The sequence below is a fragment of the Amborella trichopoda genome, chromosome 12 (genome assembly GCF_054954075.1).
Source record: "Amborella trichopoda isolate Santa Cruz 75 chromosome 12, AtrichopodaSantaCruz75HAP2 v2.0, whole genome shotgun sequence".
Taxonomy (NCBI): domain Eukaryota; kingdom Viridiplantae; phylum Streptophyta; class Magnoliopsida; order Amborellales; family Amborellaceae; genus Amborella; species Amborella trichopoda.
Window position 1 is genome coordinate 9,235,047 of NC_142347.1, and position 19,943 is coordinate 9,254,989.

A 19,943-nucleotide genomic window follows, 5' to 3' on the forward strand; every position below is an offset into this window, starting at 1 on the left:
AACGCTCTATCAAAGTACATTTCCCATGCATGAGTAAGTTTTGCACATAATACTTCTTCGTCAGGGAGATCACTTGATAAAGGAGATTCCACCAGTACGGGATGTGCTGCGACAAAATCAGCTCGGGCTTGGACCTTGATGGCATTTTGTGGGACATACTTGATGTCAAATTCTATCAGCAATAATGCCCATTTAGCAAGACATCTAGGCAGGCATGGGCATGTCATGAGAAAGTTCACAGGATCTGCTTAAGTTTCACTTCATGACCAAGCAAGTAGTAACGGAGTTTTTATACTGCGAAGACCAGAGCAAAGCACATCTTTTCAATAGGGGGTTACTTCTTCTCAGCCCCTTGGATCCTACGGCTGAGATAGTATAACGTGGTCTCTTTCCCCTCATCATTGTTTTGTGCTAATAATGCTCCAAGCGACTCGTTCAAAGCGGTCACATACAAGATAAGTGATCTTCCCAACACTGGTGTAGAAAGCACTGAAGGATTGAGCAAATACTGCTTGATGTCATCAAGTGCTGCCTGACACGCTTCATCCCAGATGAATAGGGTATCCTTCTTCAACAGGTGCGTGAAAGGCCTGCAGCGATCCGAGAGGTTTGAGATAAACCTGCGGATGTAAGCAAGCTGCCCCTAAAGGGACCACAATTCTCGCAGGGTAGTGGGTGATGGAATTTCCTGGATCGCCTTGATCCTGACTAGCTCGACCTCCAATCCCCGATGTGTTACAATGAAACCAAAGAATTTTCCATAATGCACACCAAATGCGCATTTCAGCGTATTCATTTTGAGCTGATGAAGGCGTAATCCTTCGAACACCTTTACTAGATCTTTCATATGAGCTTCATTCTCCTCGGATTTCACCACCAAGTCATCGACATAGCATTCAACCTCCTTGTACATCATGTCGTTAAAGATGGTTGTCATTGCTCTTTGATACGTTGCATCGGAGTTCTTCAATCCAAAAGGCACCTTTGGAGTTAGGAAGGCGGTGGCTTCCTCGTCTTCTGGGGCCATCCGTATCTAATTGTACCCGGAGTATCCATCCATGAAAGAGAAGATCTGACAGTGAGTTGTGGAGTCAATGAGCATCTCCCTAAATGGCAACGGAAAATCATCCTTAGGGCAAGCGGTATTGAGATCGCAGAAGTCGATGCAAACCTTGATTTGACCATTTTTCTTCTTGACTGACACAACATTTGCCAGCCATTTTGTGTACTTGACTTCACGAATGAAGCCTGCTTTCTTAAGTTTGGGTACCTCAGCATCTATTTGTATTTCAAGATCTGGTCTGAACCTTTTTTATTTCTGCTTGACAGGTTTGACAGTCGGATCGATGCTCAGACGATGAACGGCGACTTAGGGATCTAAACGAGGCATCTCATGATAATGGCAAGCGAAGACATCTCGATTTGCTTCTAAAAAGGCAGTGAAATCCTTTTTCTCTTCTGGAGACATATTTACTAAAATGAAGGTAGGCCTATGATAGCTTCATCTCCTAGGTTTATGTCTTCGAGTTCGTCAGCTGTGGCTTGCAGCCTTCTTCCCATTCTTCTAGGGCTTCCTGCAACTCGTCGTCATTATCCCCAAAGGATTTTCCATTAACTTCGAATGCAGAGGCCCGTGATCCCAACATCTCTACTTCCAATAAGGTTCCAGTGTAGGTCACGGTTTCTGTACCCTCCCTGAATTGAGGAGCAAATGGGTCGCCTTCAAACATATCAGACTCTAGAAGACTAGTTTGAAGGTTACAAAGGGATTGAGAAACACCCTCGCATGGATTATCCGATTCTTGACTGGGTGTTGGCAGTGCTTAGTCTGGGCTAGCTGAAACTTCACAGACCTATATCATGTGGCAAGTTTCTTGAAAATAAAAGCTCTGCCCTCTCAAAGTCCGTCTCAGTGGGCCACTGGGGTTTCTTTGGCTTGGACCTCCTGGGCTTCCCAACAGAGGAAGATGGATGTGACTGGGCTTGGTCGGCCAAGGCATCATCAACTATTGAGAATCCAATTGCCTGGGCTGTCTTTCTCAGCCGCCTCCTGTGCGTCCTACTTATGTTGCTTCCTTCAAGTTCTCGATAAAGGGCGTCGAAGTCTAGACATTGCAAGGCTGTACCGGCAAGAGACATCGAAGACGGGTTGGCGCAGTGACAGCCTTGCCCGAGAGGTGGGGTGCACATGCATAGCGTGTACAGGACCTAGCCTAGGGAGGCTCGGTCCTGAACACTGGAATGAGGCAATACAAGGGTTGCCCCGAGGTGTGGCTCGAGTGGGAGGCCCACGAGCCTTAGGGTGTGTGCGAGAAGTGGAGGCCCCAGGGTCTCCGACTCGATGCGTCGAACCTCTAGGGATATAGACTCGTGGTGGTGCAGAAGTGTGGGGGGTAACCTTACGGCGACCCACAGAAGCAACGGCAACTTGCTTGCCTATTGCAGCAAAGGAATGGGTAGTCTTTCGGTATACTTCGGCAATACGACCGACAAGTGACTTGCCAGTAATAGGGTGCATGCTGTGAGTGGTGGCGTGTATGCCACCTATGCAAGGTGCCTTGGCGGAGTTTCCACCAGAGCGAGGAGATGAGGAGTGAGGGACCTTTAAGTCCCACCTCACACCTATCTAGGTTAGGACCTGGGAGCTAGATGCGGGGTCTTTGCTCAAAAGGAACGTTGGGAATGAAGTTAGAGGAACTTGTTCCCTGAGGACAGTCGCGAATGGGGGGATAAGAAAGTCCCCGATCCGGATAAACGAGTTACAAAACCCAAAAGCCATAAGTGTGCAATTAAGAAAATAAAAGGAGAAACTTGCCAAACAAGAACGACCTGACGAAGGGGTAGTAAGTACCCAATGGAGTCGCCAAGCTGGTTAGGTGCCTCGATCTCGCCCTCCAGATTTAGATAATCGGGTAGCACGTGTCTCAGGTTTCAAGGGAACCCGGGACTTGAGATCGCTCTCTCGAGAACCTTACTCAAAAAACAAGGGCAGATCGACCAACTGATGAGAGAGGAATTTAATATGGGTTTGGGACTTACTCGGGATAGCTCATGTGGACACCCTCTTAGAACACGAAGAAAGCCCCCAAGTCGTAAAACTGGTTCGGAATTGCCTCCCTTGGCTTGTATTCTCTTGTTTCTACAATCACACACATATGGCAAATGTTACAAGACAAGTGGGCCAAGGTACCCCACCTTGCCTTTGGGGAACGTACACGAGCGTGCACATTCAGAAAGAGGAAGAGAAGAGTGAGAGAAGAAATATTGGGGTTAGAAGAATTTGACCAGACGGTGAAACTGACACGGTGACTAAACTAGTAAGTAATCGACCCAACGTGGCAATAAAATGGGCTCAGTAACTCAGACCGGCTCAAAAGAATTACTACTAGACGATAGTACCAATACCAACTAACTTGACATGATAGTTAGTCTGTCGTGGCCATAAAGCGGGCACAATAACTCTGACTGGCACAACGACATTACGGCTAAACGACAAGACCACCATGGAAGGCTAGTCTCAACCCCTCTTAATCAAACGAAAGAATAAAAGAAAGAATAATTGTAGAGAGAGAGAAAAAAAAAAGAAGGATAAGAGAAGAAGAAGAGAATAGAAAGAAGGTGAGAAAGAAAAGGAAATGAGAAGAAGAGCATGAAAGAGAATAGAGGGAAAAGAAAAGGTAAAGACAGACGCAGACGACAATGAGAGAAGGACAGAGAAGACTCGAATGGTGATGGTCCTCTGCCCACTGTAACATAAAGGGAGAAGAGAGAAAAAGAACGCAGGCAGCGATGTGCTTCCACTGTTTGTGATAAAAGAGAGATAGAGAAGGAACACAGGCGGCAATAGGCTTGCGCTGGCTGTGTCAGAAGAAAGAGAAGAGAGAAAGAACACCGACGGCGATAGGTTTCCACTGTATGTGATAGAAGAACAAGGATGGAAAATACAGGCGACGACAAAAGAGAAGAAAGATAGAGAAAATATAGGCGGCGATAGGCTTACACCGTCTATGATAGAAGAGAAGGAAGAGAGAGAAAACACAAGTGGCGATAAGCTTGCTCCGTCTGTGACCGAAGAGAAGAAAGAGGGAGAAAGCACAGGTGGAGACAAGCTTGCGCCGTCTATGATAGAAGAGAAGGAAGAGAGAGAAAATACAGGCGACGATAGGCTTGCACTGTTTGTGACAAAAAAGAAAGAGAATTTTAACAGAGGCCCGGCCCGCCATCCAGGTTAGAGCTTGGCTCAGTGTTCATGTCTCATGAACATGAAGGCATCACACTAGACGATAGGTCTGTTATGCGTGAATGGAGAAAGAAAGAGGGGCAGGGAAAGCGAGACATGATAGACTAGGGGAGGAAGAGAGAAAAAGAGATAAAGATGAAAGCAGGAAAGAGAAAGGGAGAGACGAGAGAGAAAAGAAGAGGGAGATAGAAAGAGGTAGAGATGAAAGAGAAAAGAGGAGAGAGAAAGAGAGAGATAAAGATGAGAGAGAAAAGAGGAGGAGAGAGATAAAGATGAGGAGAAAAGAGGAGAGAGAGAGAGATAGAGATGAGAGAGAAACGAGGAGGAGAGAGATAGAGATGAGAGAGAAAATTACCTTATCAAGGGGTACCAACCCTTTTATTCTCTCTCCTCTCTATCTCCAAGATGCACCCACGAACTTAAGTAAGAATTGAAATCTTTATTGAATGATTGAAGGATGAACCTAAGGTTTTTTTACAATTAGGCTTTACATGTTTACATAAAATTGGGCCCAAACATGGGTAAATACCAAAAAACTAGCTAAATTGATGATAATTACAATTTAATTAAATAAAAAATTTAAAAAAATAAGGTGCAAAAGGACTATTTTGCTTCTGCCTAACAATGGATGGAATTCCGGAACAGTTCCTGTCGCTGCGCGAGAACTTGCATGATCTTTCATGACTGATCAGGAGTTGCTCTAATGCCTATTTGATCGCAAGATGGTTGTTTTCTTATAGGGCTCGGCATAGCGATTAATTTGATACCAACTTCGAGTCATGAATCGTGTTTTTAGGCCACGATCATGAGACTTGAAATTTGCATGAATCTTGAAAATTTCGAATCGATAGTGTACTCGTTCCTTGGTGTTTTTCTTCGGTTTCTTCGTTGTAGTGCATAGATCATGCCGTCATGATCATGTGAGAATAAACGGGACGCAATTTGGAGCCCGAATGAAGATTTTGTAACTTTTGGGTTTTGGCCGGAATCTAAAATCCAGCGGTCGAAATTTCCAGTCATTTCGTCGCCTTCGTGTGCAAAATCCAACTGTCCATCATATACGAAGTTTGGACCAATGGTAGCCTTGGACCTTACACACACGCGAGTGAGCGCCGCGATTTGATCCTTTGAGTGAGGCATGCCACTGCTGAATTTTCTGCGACTTCTTCACGAATAGGCAATTTCTCTCTAACTTTTCTCCCTACTCGAGTGGCGTCACAAGACGTATCACATATCGAAACGCTCATCTTGACAAGACGAACGCTCTCACAAAATTTGAGCGTGATCCGACTCGGGACAGGTGAGATATGGGCCCAAAAGTTACTACCCATGACTATGAAAACAATCACCTTTAATGGTGTTTTGGTGTAGAGTGGCCACACAGGAATAGTGTGCGACCCCCCTATTTCAATGTTTTGCTCATAAATTTATCCTGGAATGTCAGATTAAGCCGAAACTTGATCCATAAGAAGGTTTTTTACCGTGTCGGATCTAATGGTGGTGATCCCACAGCTGTTTGACGCATCGAAAATATAGTTCCAGTTGTAAGGGTTTGTTTCAGGATGCTTGAAGCCATTTTTCCAAAATTGTTTCTATGTATTCATTGCCTTAAACATGTCGAAATGCGACAAAACTTGGCAAGTGGCCTTTTAGAGTGCTTACGAAGATCTTGACTAGTTCTGGGGCCATTCTGAGACTGTTGAGAATTCCACTGTTTTGTCAGGCTTTATTGACCGGCTTCCTCTTTGCTCTGCCTCAGGGACTAAGGTGTTGAAAAATGTGTTCAAACAGCATATCTTCAGACATCATGTTTCTTAATCTTTAGTGCATAAATATTTAAAATTTTGATATCAGCATCCCTCAATAGTGGAACATGACTAATTTCTTATCTATGATTGTTACAGATGCTCTGAACATATTCCAGTGGATTCCTATTCCATGGATTCACAACCCTGATTGTTTTGTTAGGGAACTATCTAAGTAGAAAATTTTCCTTTTAAAATAGTGGGGCACGCAAAGAAGGTTGTTATTGATTTGTCTTTTATGTGGATCCTTGTATCCTAATAAAGATTTCAGATTTTAAATCGAATCAAAACTCCTTTATGGTAGAGGGGGAGCTGAATTGGTGGTTTGTCGAAGGATGGTACCCTTGCTTCTTAGTGTTCACTTAGAAGATAATATTCACTCTTTTTTTTTTCTTTTTTTAGTTTTGTCCTATCCTATGGCAAGGGATATATGGGCTTAACTAGCTGCTATCAAAACTTTCTTCCCTGATTGGAGTGAATTTCAAAACATTATTAACCTATGAAAGAAACTGATTACAACATCTAATTGAATATAGTGAAAGTAGTGTATGCTTCATCTTTTCTTGTGTCCCTTGGATGTAGGGGCTTTTATGGGCTTTGAAATTTGTCAGAATTGCTGCAAAATAATTGCACACCTCTACACGCTAGAGAGAGAGAAAATAATTTGTTTTATCCATAATGAGGCACATTAAATATAACATTCATTACACACTCTCCTTTCATTAATTAAACTCACTTATACTATTATAATACAAGCTCTCTCATATTAGTTCTTCATATGTTACACACCCACCACTCTCTGCTCACTCTATATTTATTCCAACACTTCACTATACACTCTCTCACTACACTCCTCTCTATATCTCTCATTCTGTCACACCACTCAAAATACTCACTTGATCCCTCAGTTGGTCTTTCGTATACTACTTGATCCTAATTGACTTGTGCCTAAACTTCAACCTAACCCTCCTAGAATGCCCCTTGTTTTTAGGCTATAAACACCACCATAGCCATCCATTGTGTTGACACAATTGCGATGCTAGATAAAAAAAAGTCGTTATTGCATTAAGCTGCTCACCTCGAGCAGTGCTATAGTGGCTCGAGGTTGGGTGAGATCCCTTATACCTTGGTAGGTCCTGATTGTTAGGGTATCGAGGCTGTCATGCCTCAGGGTTACTATGATTTGAGTTATAGAAGGAGCATTTGATAATGCGTGGACCTCTTCCCTTACTTGACTTCTATTTTGAGGTCCTAAGAGCCCTTGCAGGATGACTCCAGGTCGGATTCCTTAGCTATTTAAAGTCTTTTGGACTGCACAAATTTTAGGACCCAGAACTTATGCCTGAGACTCTCCTTCTATTTTGAGACCCAGGAGCCAAACTATGGATGTACTTGGCTTCTAACCATAATCTAGGTTTGGGTAAACCAGGTTTAATGTCGGCAGTGGAACAATCATCATGGTCTTGTTGGGTGATCGACATAGCGACTAACCGACATAGCAACTCCTCTTAACTTAATCTTTGAACCCTAAACTACGATTGACCTAGTCTAGTTTTAGGGACAACTCTAAACTCAGACCCAGGCTAGGACCTGGACTGAGATCTAGATCAGGTTCGGCACGCGCCTTGGCTCGGACCTGGGTGCGAACCCTATTCGAACCTGGGCTAGGCTTGGCACAAGTCTAGACTTGGACTCAAAAGGACTCAATTTCAAAGTGAACATAATCTAGTTTAAGGGACAAATCTAAATTCAGACCTAGACTTAGACCTAGACTTAGACCTGGACTGTGATTTAGATCAAGTTGGGCGCGATCCTTAGCTCGGACCAAAAGGGCCTAGGCTCAGACCAAGGTGCAAACCCCATTCGAACATCAGCTAAGCTTAAAAAAAGCAATTTTTTTTTTAGCAAAAGAGTTTTTTGTTTTTTTAAAAGAGCAAAATACTATATTTTTCTTTTTGAAACAAAGAGGCTCCTTAACAAAAAAGCATCTTTAAAAAAAAATGAAAATACTTTTTTATTTATCTTTTTGAAAATGAAAAGGCCTAACTTTTTTTGTTTTTTTTTTGTTTGAATGTGAGAAGACCTTAAGATATGACCTTTCTCTAAAAAATGGATATTATTTAGGAAAGAAAAATTGCCACTTTTTTTTTTTTTAAAGAAAAAGGCCTAAAAATTTTTCTTTTCATTTTTTATTATGTTGTTTAATTTTTGCAAGATATTCTATTCTTCGGAAACAAGATTGCTTTGGGCGATATTTTTTTTATTTTTTATTTTCAAACAAGTTGAGTAGTATTCATTAATATAAAGAGATAAACTCCAAAATTACAATTATAAAGAGGGAAAATAGGGTGAGAAGCCCTACTTCAAAGCAAGATCAACCAGAATCACTAAAAATCGAAGACCTTACTTCATCCAGAAGCTTGAAAAACTCGCTGACCACTTGAAGCAAGGAAGCCTATTTTGCTCACGTCCCTGAGCCCAAACGTCACCAACTCGAAAACTACCCAAAACATGATCCCTTCTGCAGGAAGCATATATGCTAGGGTTGGGGCACCACATAAACTATGCCAAAATGGCAGAGTCTAAAAGTAGATGGCTAAACCAGTACTAAAAGATGGGTATAAAAGATAGAGTTTGAGGGGAGAGGAAGAGAAGAGGGACCAGAGGGGGAGTAAACAAAAAACCAAGACAAAAGGATGGAGAAAAAGGTCGCTGACAACTCGTCTAGGAAACTGAATAAGCCATGGATCTCTCACTTCCCAAAAGGAAAAAATTCCTCCACGTCAGGGGGAAGTGGCGTTCAGCAAGGCCAAACCTGTCTTGGGTGTTAACCACAAGAAATAAAATCCTCCATGACCCTCAAGAAGGCATATCATGTCTTGAGCATTAACCACAGAAGACCTAAACAGGAGACGATAAGGTCTCAGATTCTCACCAAGGGGAAAGCCCCATCTTAGTTGTTAGCCTACCTAGACGAGGTGAGAGTTGAGGAAAAGAGAAAGAATGCAGGAGAGCAAGAGGATCAAGGACGAAAGTTAGAAATTAAAGAGATGGAAAGAATGAAAGGTTGGAGATAGGAAGAGATGTGAAGAAGAGACGATGTGAGAAAAGGGAGAAGGGAGGTGGATAACCCCCCTTTCCCCCCAAGACACCAAGAAACTCTCCACTACCTTACAAGTGAAATAGCAAATGAGGAAGGATTAGGGCAAAGGCCTGAAAAAACAAACCTCAAAGAAGAGAGAGAGAGAGGGAGAGAGGGGAAACAAGAGAAAGAAACGGAAGCAAGATCCGACTTGTCGAAGTCTAGATCTGGCCCACAAGATGCTAGATCTGGCTCAAAGGAGGCAAGATCAAGAGAAACAGCAGTTGCAACATGGTGGATGCTTCCTCTCACAGGGTAGTGGCGGTGGCAGCTACAACAGGGCGGTGGAGCTGCTACTGCTTCTCAGCTGTGGTGGCAGTGGATGCTAAAGTTGCTAGACTGAGATAAAGGTGGTTGTTGTCCAGGATGGCTTGCTAACCGCATCCAATTCATAACAGGTAGGAAACTTTTTTTTGGGTGATATTATTATTGTTCCCCTTGCGAAGTGGTTCGATCTTTCTTTCTCTTAAGAAAAGCAAATATGGCCTTAAGATTGAAGACGGTTGGTTTTTAGTTTTGGGAAAATATCTCCATATCCCATATTTTTAACTTTTATTTCTTGATAAACCCAATATTTCAAAAGATATCTTCTAAACCCCAGTCCACTTTAAACTTAATTTTTAACCTAAACAAATGTGAGAAAGACATACTCTTTTTAAACCCAATTATTTCTCTCTTTACTTATATACTCCAAACTTCTCTCTTTTTCTCTTTTCTTACATCTCTCACTCTCTCTCTCCTCCCATGTTTCTTCAAACACCTCTCTCTCCTCCCAATAACCTCTCTCCTCTTGTGTTGGTGGGTTTTGTGAAGCTCGTAAAAATGAGGGGAGAGAGATGGAAAACGTGAACAGAGATAGCATGAGGAGAGAGAAATGGGAAAGATGGATTGAAAAAGAACAGTTGTGGGGAGAGAGAGAAAGAGAGAAGTTTGGGAGGATGGCTTTTAGAAAAGGCATGTATTTTTAGATTTATTTGACCTAAAAACACAAGTTTAAATTAGCTCAGGGGGTTAAAAGAAATAAAATCTACAATTTTTATACCCCAAGATATCTTTGAAAACCTTGGGTCTATTGTGAAATGAAATCTAAAAATACAAGAGTATAGAGTTATCTTCTCTTTATTTTTATTTGTAAGAGGAAGGAAATACAAAAAAATGACGCATGCAAAGCAATCTACCTGTAAGTTTCTTTAGTAGGAAAGAGGTGAGGGATCCAAAATTACAAAGGAAAAGTAAAACGGACTTAAGATAAGATTCCAGTTAGACAAGAAGTGGGAAAGGGAATAAGAGGATAGAAGTACCGAAGAAAAAGATAAACAAGATTGAGACCAAAGTAAAGGTTTCGGGCAGTGAGCGGTTCGGTAGCACGCGGGCATCGCTCGCCTCGAGCAATAGTAGCAGGTGACACCCCACCGTGCCCGAAACTTTTATGGGAGGTCCTTCTTGTCACTTTTTCGGAGATTTAATTGAAGTTTTTTTTATCTTTTTATTTTTTTGGGAATTTTGAGACTCTTTATTTTTATTGAAAAATAAATATAAGAAAAAAAAAAAAGTTTTTTCTTTTTTACGGCCCAAAAATATGGATCTGAAGCTCAAGTGCCCTACAGTGGGCAACAAACTATTTGCACTTGGATTTGCACTTACCTTAAAGAGAGATCAACTCAAATACCATGCGATTAATTTTATGAATAATAGAAAGAGTGTGATCGCTCAAATTATGGATTCAGAAACATCACAGATATGGTCTTTTTCAGAGTTTACTGACAGTGCCAGCTCCAAATCTATATAAATTAGACCTTAAAAAAAACTTCCTAAAATTTAACTAAATCTAAGAATAATTGATTTTCCAAAAAATAAAATAAAACAGAAAATTAAAAGAATAAATTAAAAAATAAAAGAGAGAAGAAGAGATGCTAATTGGCTGGGCAAAGTTGTAGGCCTCAATTGATCAAGAGTGATTCCTCATCCTCATCGAAAGCTCGAGTATAAATTCCCCTGCTCATTTGAACTATTAGGGGCTGGGTGGCCCATAGATCAAGACCACTATTCACAAAGTCGCCTGATCTAACCACTAACCACCCGGTTAGATCAGAACCGGTCAGTGACTGGTTTCGGTTATAGGCAGTTAGGGTGATCACCCAGTATTTAAAAAAACAAAAATAAAAAAAAAAATGTATATAAATTCTCAAAATTAACGAATTTGATTTGTAATGCATTTTTAAATATTCCTTACGTTATGGTAAAGATTAAAAATTGTTTTGGTAATTAATACTCACTTTTATATTTTTCTCATCTTTTTTAAAAAATTTAAAAAATAGCCCTTGGAAAATACAAAATGTGTTAAAATCCATTACTTTCATTAATTTTTAACTTCATTTGAATGTGTTTTGTTTAAATCATTCTTTATATGTTTTTTATATTTTAATAGATTTTTTGGTTTTTTTTAATTTTTTTTCAACACTTTTTTGACCGCCCAGGACTTGTACGATTAGAGCGGTTGAATCGGCCAGTTTAGGCCGGTTAAACCGCTACTGAATTCACACATGCATTATGTTAAGAGGTACCACCCCCCAAAACCTCTCTCTCTCTCTCTCTCTCTCTCTCTCTCTCAATATATATATATATATATATATATATATATATATATATATATATATATATATATATATATATATATATATATATATGGAAAAGTTTATATAAGGATGCAACCTTATAATGTAGAACTACGGATGCACCTCAAAAGTCCATCAGAAAAGGTAGTTTTAATGTTGAAAAACCCTTGATTGATCATCTCGACATCGAGATGCATGACCATGAAAAATAAAAAGATTTTAAGTTTAAAAAATAATGCATTTTACAACATATTATTTATACCGTCCATTTTTAAGATTTTCATATATTTATAGATCTACTTGATTTTAACCATTTTTGAAATTTAAAATTTCATAATTAGATATAAAAATAGATTTTGAGATAATCCTAAGAACATTTTACATCAAAATTCTATACCATGATAAAATTTGAAGGTGAACCTTACCTCTACAGCTACGGATGCATTTGTGTTCCAACTGCATATATATATATATATATATATATATATATATATATATATATATGGAAAAGTTTATATAAGGATGCAACCTTATAATGTAGAACTACGGATGCACCTCAAAAGTCCATCAGAAAAGGTAGTTTTAATGTTGAAAAACCCTTGATTGATCATCTCGACATCGAGATGCATGACCATGAAAAATAAAAAGATTTTAAGTTTAAAAAATAATGCATTTTACAACATATTATTTATACCGTCCATTTTTAAGATTTTCATATATTTATAGATCTACTTGATTTTAACCATTTTTGAAATTTAAAATTTCATAATTAGATATAAAAATAGATTTTGAGATAATCCTAAGAACATTTTACATCAAAATTCTATACCATGATAAAATTTGAAGGTGAACCTTACCTCTACAGCTACGGATGCATTTGTGTTCCAACTGCATATATATATATATATATATATATATATATATATATGGATATGGGAAAAGTTTATATATAGTCGAGGCTTTAAACAAACAAATTAGCGCCTACCTCAAAAATTTCACTAGAAGAGGTTGTTTTGATGCCCAAATATTATCAAATTGATCATCTCGACATCAAGATACATGGATATGAGAAAAAATTGGATTTCAAGTTTTGGAAATAGTGTATCTTGTAATGTATTTCTGGACTGTCAATTTTCATGTTTTCATGGATCTACTTGATCTACTTGATCTACATTATTTTTTAAGCTATAAATTTTATAATTAGAGATGAAAATATATTTTAAGGCTATCACAAAAATTTCCATTATTGAAACCATATTTTTGACACTATTTAAATGTACGATCTACTTTGATTGTTTAAAGCCTCAGTGCTATACATACCGCACCGTTTAATGAATGACACGAAAATTACCTAAATCAGGGGTTTAAAATCCTATACTTGTATTGCATGGACATGAGGGCACATAAATATATCATGCTTTATGATGCACTGTAGCATGGAGTTGCTCTTTTCGCTTTTAGTGAATAGTATTGGAGTTAAACAAAACACATATGGTAACTTGTTGAAGAAAAAAGATCCACAGAACCTACTAGGAAACAGAATCGTATTTGACGAATGACCCAGATTGAAGGATCCTCAAATGAATGATCAGAAATTCTTTTCCAGAAAAAGTAGGGGTCCAATTGTGATGCAAGTAGTATATGTTTTATGTTTTTCTATTAAATACCAGAGATTTTTTTATGGCTTATACTTTACTAAATACCAGAGATGTTTTTATGGCTTAGATTTTTCTATTATATACATTTATGGCTTATATTTTATTGATTTCTTTTAAATTTTAGGGATACCGTTGTCTTTTTTATCTTTATTAGTGGCAAGGTCTTAAAATTCATAATAAGGAATTTATGTTAATTAAACTAGCAAATAATAGGAGTTTATGTTAGCTAGGAATCCAATTAAAATTAGGAATTCTAGTTTTCTTGAGTCCAAGTCCTATGGTATTTAAGTATAGGTTGTTAGGGAGTTTGGAGGTAGATTGTCTATATTATTCCTTTTAACTAGTTTAACTAGTAGAAGAATGTTATTTACATATAAAAAAAATTAAGAAAAACCATTGGATTCTCAAAATCTTGAAATTATAACTTAAAAAAAAAAAAATCTCTAAAAATTCTGCCTAAAAATAAAAAACTTTATATTCTCAAAACCCGAAGTTTTTACTTGACAAAAAAGATTTGCATCTAAAATTTTGCTTCAAAGTTTTTTTTTAAAAAAAAAAAATTGGATTCTCAAAATCCTAAGTGTTACAACAAAATAAAAGAAAAAAAGATGGCATGTCAAACTTTGAATTTTCAAAATTCAAACTATCGGCATTCTTTTAAAAAATAAAAAAAATAAAAAATTGGGTATGTACGTGATAACATACAGAAAGTTTGACTATATAATAGCAATGTTTTAGGTCAATTACTCTATTTATAAAATAGAGTGACAATAATTTTATGGATTTTCCATTGATGCCATTTTGCATAATGGATATGGTTTCTATAAGTCAGCCGACTCACGTGCATTTCCTTTAAAATCCATTTAAAACTTTTTGGAAATTCGTGATCCAAGCTATGGTTCTTAAATATAAAAAGTAAAATAAAAGTTTTAAAATTTTAAAACTCGTTTTTTTTTTGCGCCATTTTTGGTGCCCTCTTTTTTCAATGGGCATCTTAATATGGACGTTTGATGGGCCAAGAACTGTATGTGTCCCGCGACTCATAGACAAGTTCTCCCCTTCTTAGATATTGATACTATACCCGCTTCGACCTTAATAATTATAGGGGTATTTGAGTAACTTAACGAGAAGAAGAGGGTCACTTGGAGGGAATTGAGATAGATGTTGTAATGAGCATTTGTTGGCTTGGTGTTGGTCCCTCATGCAATCAATTAGAAAGGGAAGTTAATTTTGGTGCCTCATGCAATCAATTAGAAACTCCACTCGGATAGGACTCGGGCGAGTCGGCTCGGGCTTGCTGGGTTAACGGACCTGACAAGGCAATGTCGCGAGCCGGAGTCAAGGTGGCGGTGAGCACGCCACCTGACTATGACACTATGAAATGGGTGAGGTTTGTATAAGTGTCAACCTTAAACCATCAAAGTAAGGTGCACCCCAAACTCTTGTTATTAGATGTATTTTAGGCATCAAAACTCTTATGATCGTCTTAAAATATGTTTTTTACCCTTATTATGAAACTGAAAACTCCAAAAATATTGCAGATCTAGCAAATCTAGAATACTTAAATATCTTGATAATAGACGGTTTAGATAATGTGTTACAAGATGTACTATTATTGATACTTGAAATTCAATTTTTCTTTCATATTCATATGTATTGAAGTCGAGATGATCAATTGAAAGTTTTTCTAATGATGAAACAACCATTTTCGATGAGTTTTGAGGTCCACCTTACTTGTATAGAATAAAGTTGACATCTTATATAAACTTTTTCCTTATGAGTTAGGGTTGAATAGCAAAATTGTGAAGGTTTTCTCCATTGTATAGAAAATTGACTCTGCCAAATTACTTAGCCTTGGCTAAGCCATGTAACATGACCGGTACACCCTAAAAAAAGGGTAAAAAAAAAACTAAAAAGTGGATAAAAGATCTCCAAAAAAATTTAAAACAAAAAATTAAAACGAGAAATAGAATCCTGAAAAGACTAAATACAACGGAAAAAAGCTATAATAGGTTATTTTAAAGGCATTATTTCTCCCTTTTAGAAAAATGTTCAAAAGGAGAAAACGATGAAGGTTCTCAAATGATATTAAATCTACCAAAAATTTCTAAAGAATTATTCCTAATCACATTAGCATTTCCTCTTTTTTTTGACAGAAAAAACTAATGGGATATTCAATCATATTAGCATTTCCTTTTCTCTTAATTTTTTTTTTTGGAAAAGTATATAATGAGACTATTAACTTTTGGTACAAGGTGGTAACAATTAATCTTGACCATTGGATTTAAAATTAGGTGGCTGCATTTATTTTTTTGACCAAGCTCAAAGTTTAAAAAAATATTTTTTGAACTTTACAACACACTATCAGATTTCACATCAAATGGTAAAGTAATTTTGACCTCCCTGTGTTAGTATTTTTTATTTGAAAAATACTTAAGTGTATTTTAAAACAGCAACTTTGGTTTTATTGTTTTCCTAAATTGCTTTGTAGAGAGAAAAAGATGTGGGTTTGAGTCCCACATTGAAGATGAGAGAGTTTGTTGAGCTATATTTAAGAGAATGCATTCTCATACAATATACTCTAAATACAAATGAGAGAGAAGACACATGTGCAGAGCACACAAAACATACGACGTATGCGTGTGTGCGAGGGCATGAGAGCAAGAGCGCTTGTGGCTTATTATTTTTTGTGAGCCTGGCTCATAGGCTATCAAGTATATGTAACTTGTAGCTGTGGGCAGCCTCTTGGTGCTTTATAACAGAAGGCCTCCTACTTATATGATTTTGTACACTTAGAACAATTTTGGAACCTCTCTCAATAAGCCATTTTCTGCAATTCTAGTAAGGAATACCAGTAGGCTTATTCTCTCTCTCTACTCGATTTTATCTCTCTAAACTATCAAAACTCTGGTGTCTATTGTGTGGATTTCAAGCTTGGGTACATAGAGCTTAGGAATATTGAGAAAGACATCTCTGTTTACCTATATCCTGAGGACGAATTACCCTTCTTATATATATATATATATATATATATCAAATAATTTATTGAATGGGGACAAATATTGTCTTGATATAGCACTCCTACATGCTCGAAAATAAGAAGAGTTCGAGATCCTATTTTTGTAAATTGTATCATTTTATTCCCCCATTTCACCCAATCAAGATCCAACAACCTGTACCAAAAATAGATGGTCTCATTAGATACAATCCCTTTATTTATATATCTTTTGAGTACTTATTGGTGCTCGGCAAGTTGTACATTTAATTCTTCAGGAACTCACCTTGCCCAGACTCGGCTTCAGCTGAATTCGGGTAAATTAGATTTCTCCCGAAGGGCATAAATTTGTGCTTTGGGAGTTCCTAGAGAGATGCTTTTGAGGGACAAATATTAGGCAGAAATCAACTTGTCATTCTCTTGTTGTTTGTTTGATGCAACACTACAATATATTTGTTGGAGATATAAAGAGACAGCAGCACATCTGTTCTTTATAGTGCGTCGTACCTCTCCTCTTGTTTGTTTCATGCAGCACTACATGTGATCATCCCACTCACAGCTCATCAAATAATTCAAAACAAATGTAAAAAAAATGTGAGACTGCACTATAATTTATTTTGTATTCGGATGTTTTTGTCAAAGATAGTAAATCTTTTTCATCAGAATCTCTATTTTTATATTTTATTTTTTAGTCTTTGTAAAATGTCCCAAAGTATAAATCAGTTCTTTTTTTCTAAAATACATTTTTCTCAACTTTTTGAGCTTATTTTAGTTATTTAAAGCTCATTTTGGTTTTATTTTACTTTTATAAACTGTTTTTCTGTTTTTTGAGACTTTTCTTATTTTTCGAAATTTATGTAGCGCCTTTGTTTTTTTTTTACCTAGGGCATAACTTGATCAGTTGAGTAACTCATCTAAGCCAAGGGGAGACTCCCTTTGCCCTAGGGATCTCAGCACGTTGTTTCTGCATATCAATGTTTTGAACACAACTCGGCCAAGGTATACAAACCTTGGCTGAGGCAAGTTTTTTGGGTGAGTTCCAGTAACTTGCTCGAGTTCAGACCTATTTAAAAAAAATGGGTAGAATAGATATAATTATAATCTGCCCATAATTGACTTCAATTATTGAATGACGTAGTGGATAGATTGGCCGCCTTTGTGTGTTCACGAGGGATCTTGGGTTCGATTCCTTTGAGTCCATTTTTTTTTAAGCTCTTGTATTTTGTTTTTTTAATCTTTATGTTATGCTCTTGTATTTTGTTTTTTTAACACAATAAAAAAAGAGGGCTGCGGGAGTTCAAACCGTTGTAGTTTGCTTTTTTAACATGTCTCTTGTATTTTGCTTTTTTAACACATCTTGTATTTTTCCATTCTAACACGTCTCTTGCATTGTTCTTTTTTAAACACGCCTCTTGTATTTTGCACGTGGCTTGTATTGTGCTTTTTTAGTAAATAAAAAAAATGAGAGCTGCAGGGATTTGCACGGATTTGGAAACTTGTAGTAGGATTGAATATGCGTGAGCTTTATCCAAAAGAAACTATGTACAGCTTTTTAACGGGAAAAATACAATAAGAAAGTATGTGCAGCTTTTTAACCGAAAAAAGACATAAATAAAATTTTGATTTACACTGTACTCGATAAAAACTCGCCTCCCCTTTAGAGCCTCACCTTTAGGGCAAAGCTGCATTACTCAACCAAGGCCGCACCTCAGCCGATTGTGTGTGGCATCGGATAAGTATGATAACAGTGTTGCATATAAACTTCTCATCTCAAAAAAGTGAGACTCCATTTGAGCAATCCATGCTCCATTATGGAAAAATCATTTTCAAATATAAAAAGTTTATATAGAGCTGAGGATCTAAACAATCAAATTAAAGCGCATATCAAAAATTTCACTAAAAGAGGTTGTTTTGATGCCCAGATATCATCAAATCTATCATCTTGACATCAAGATACATGGACATGAGGAAAAAATGGATTTCAAGTTTTGAAAATAGTGCATCTTGTAATGCATTTTTGGACCATCAATTTTTAAGATTTTCAAAGTTTTATAGATTTGTTTGATCTACACTATTTTTTAAACTTAAATTTTATAATTAGAGATGAAAATATATTTTAAAGCTATTATAAAAATTTCTAGTATTGAAATCACATTTCTTGACACTATTTGAAAGTGCGTTCTACTTTGATTGTTTAGAGCCTTGTCTCTATACAAACTGCACCCCTTCCAAATTGGTGTCCACAGGGATCTCCCCTTAAAATCCGAGGTTTATCAGGTGATGCAATCATTGTGCTCAAACAGAGAAGACAAAGAGCTCCTCCAAATTGAATTAGGCAATGGGACCCCCTGTAAGTACATTTATTCATCACGTTTCCATCTTATATACAATGGGACCACAAATTTAATTAGTTCAGTCTTTTCCACATTTGTTCACCCATCTCTATCTGAATGTAGTTCAATCTTTTGCATAATTATTGACCCCTTTTTATATTGCACATATTTTAATCCAATCTTTTCCATAATTATCGATCCTTTTCCATCTTGAGTGTATTCTATACCAATATATTCTAAGAAATCAGAGGGTTGGATGACTTTCAAAAAAGGGAGATTACACCAGATTGGCTGAGCAACATCACTCTTGTTGGTTGAGCTTCACTTTTATAAAGAGGAGGAGCAACGAATTTGTAGAGTTTATTGAAGAAAGGCTTTTGGGGAAGAAGATTGGGAAGATGGCTCTTTCTGTGTTGCCCATGAGCTCAGTTTTGCCAATGATTTCGACTAAGCTTCTTAAATTGCCGCCTTCTCCCTTGTCTCTCAATGTAATATGCTCTCCTCCTTTCCACCCTTGATTTAGCCTGGTAGATTTCATGGGTTATTGTTGTGATAAAAATATCCTTGGAAGTTGCTAATTTATGGGGGTGTCCAATTTTTCACCTTTTTCGTCATTTCTTTTTACTTTTTTTCCGAAATTTTCATTTGTTGAGCACTCTTAAGTACCAAAATTATATGTTTGCAAAAATTAAACATCTTTGGTACTCAAAGTACTGAAGTGGGTTAAAAATAAGGCCCAAAAATTAATTCGGTACTTAGAGAGCTGAAATTTGTATACTTATAAAATCAAACATTTTCGAAACTCAAAGTATAGAACTGGGTTAAAAATTAAGCCCAAAAACCAAAGTGCTGAAATTTAAATATTTACAAAATAGCAACTTTCAGGGATGTATTTTAAATATCCCTTAAAAAAAGTTATGTTTAATTACTCAAAAGAATAATAGTTTACTTTATTGCCACTTTTTTTTCCAATATTCTTTTCATTCTGTTTATTATAGGAGAGTCAGCTGAGGCTAAAGCTGATATGCAGTGGGGATTGAAGTGTGAGCTTGATTAATCGGAGTCGCATGAAAAATGCCCGGGAGTCGAATGAAAAATTATTTTCATTTTTGGTGCCTTATTAATGTGGGGAAATTTATGCTGAGACCCAAAATA

General features: G+C 37.2%; 1 protein-coding gene across 4 annotated transcripts in view; it reads left to right on the forward strand.

Moving 5' to 3' along the window:
- The first annotated feature begins 19,026 nt into the window (after positions 1–19,026).
- Positions 19,027–19,943, forward strand: part of LOC18445575 (branched-chain amino acid aminotransferase 2, chloroplastic) — a 74,035-nt gene continuing 73,118 nt past the window's right edge. For all 4 annotated transcript variants that reach the window (XM_011629247.3, XM_088852695.1, XM_020674258.2 and 1 more), the window contains exon 1: positions 19,027–19,276. In XM_011629247.3, the coding sequence (XP_011627549.1) occupies positions 19,187–19,276 (90 nt within the window). In that variant the 5' untranslated portion in view covers positions 19,027–19,186. The remainder of the gene's footprint in view (positions 19,277–19,943) is intronic.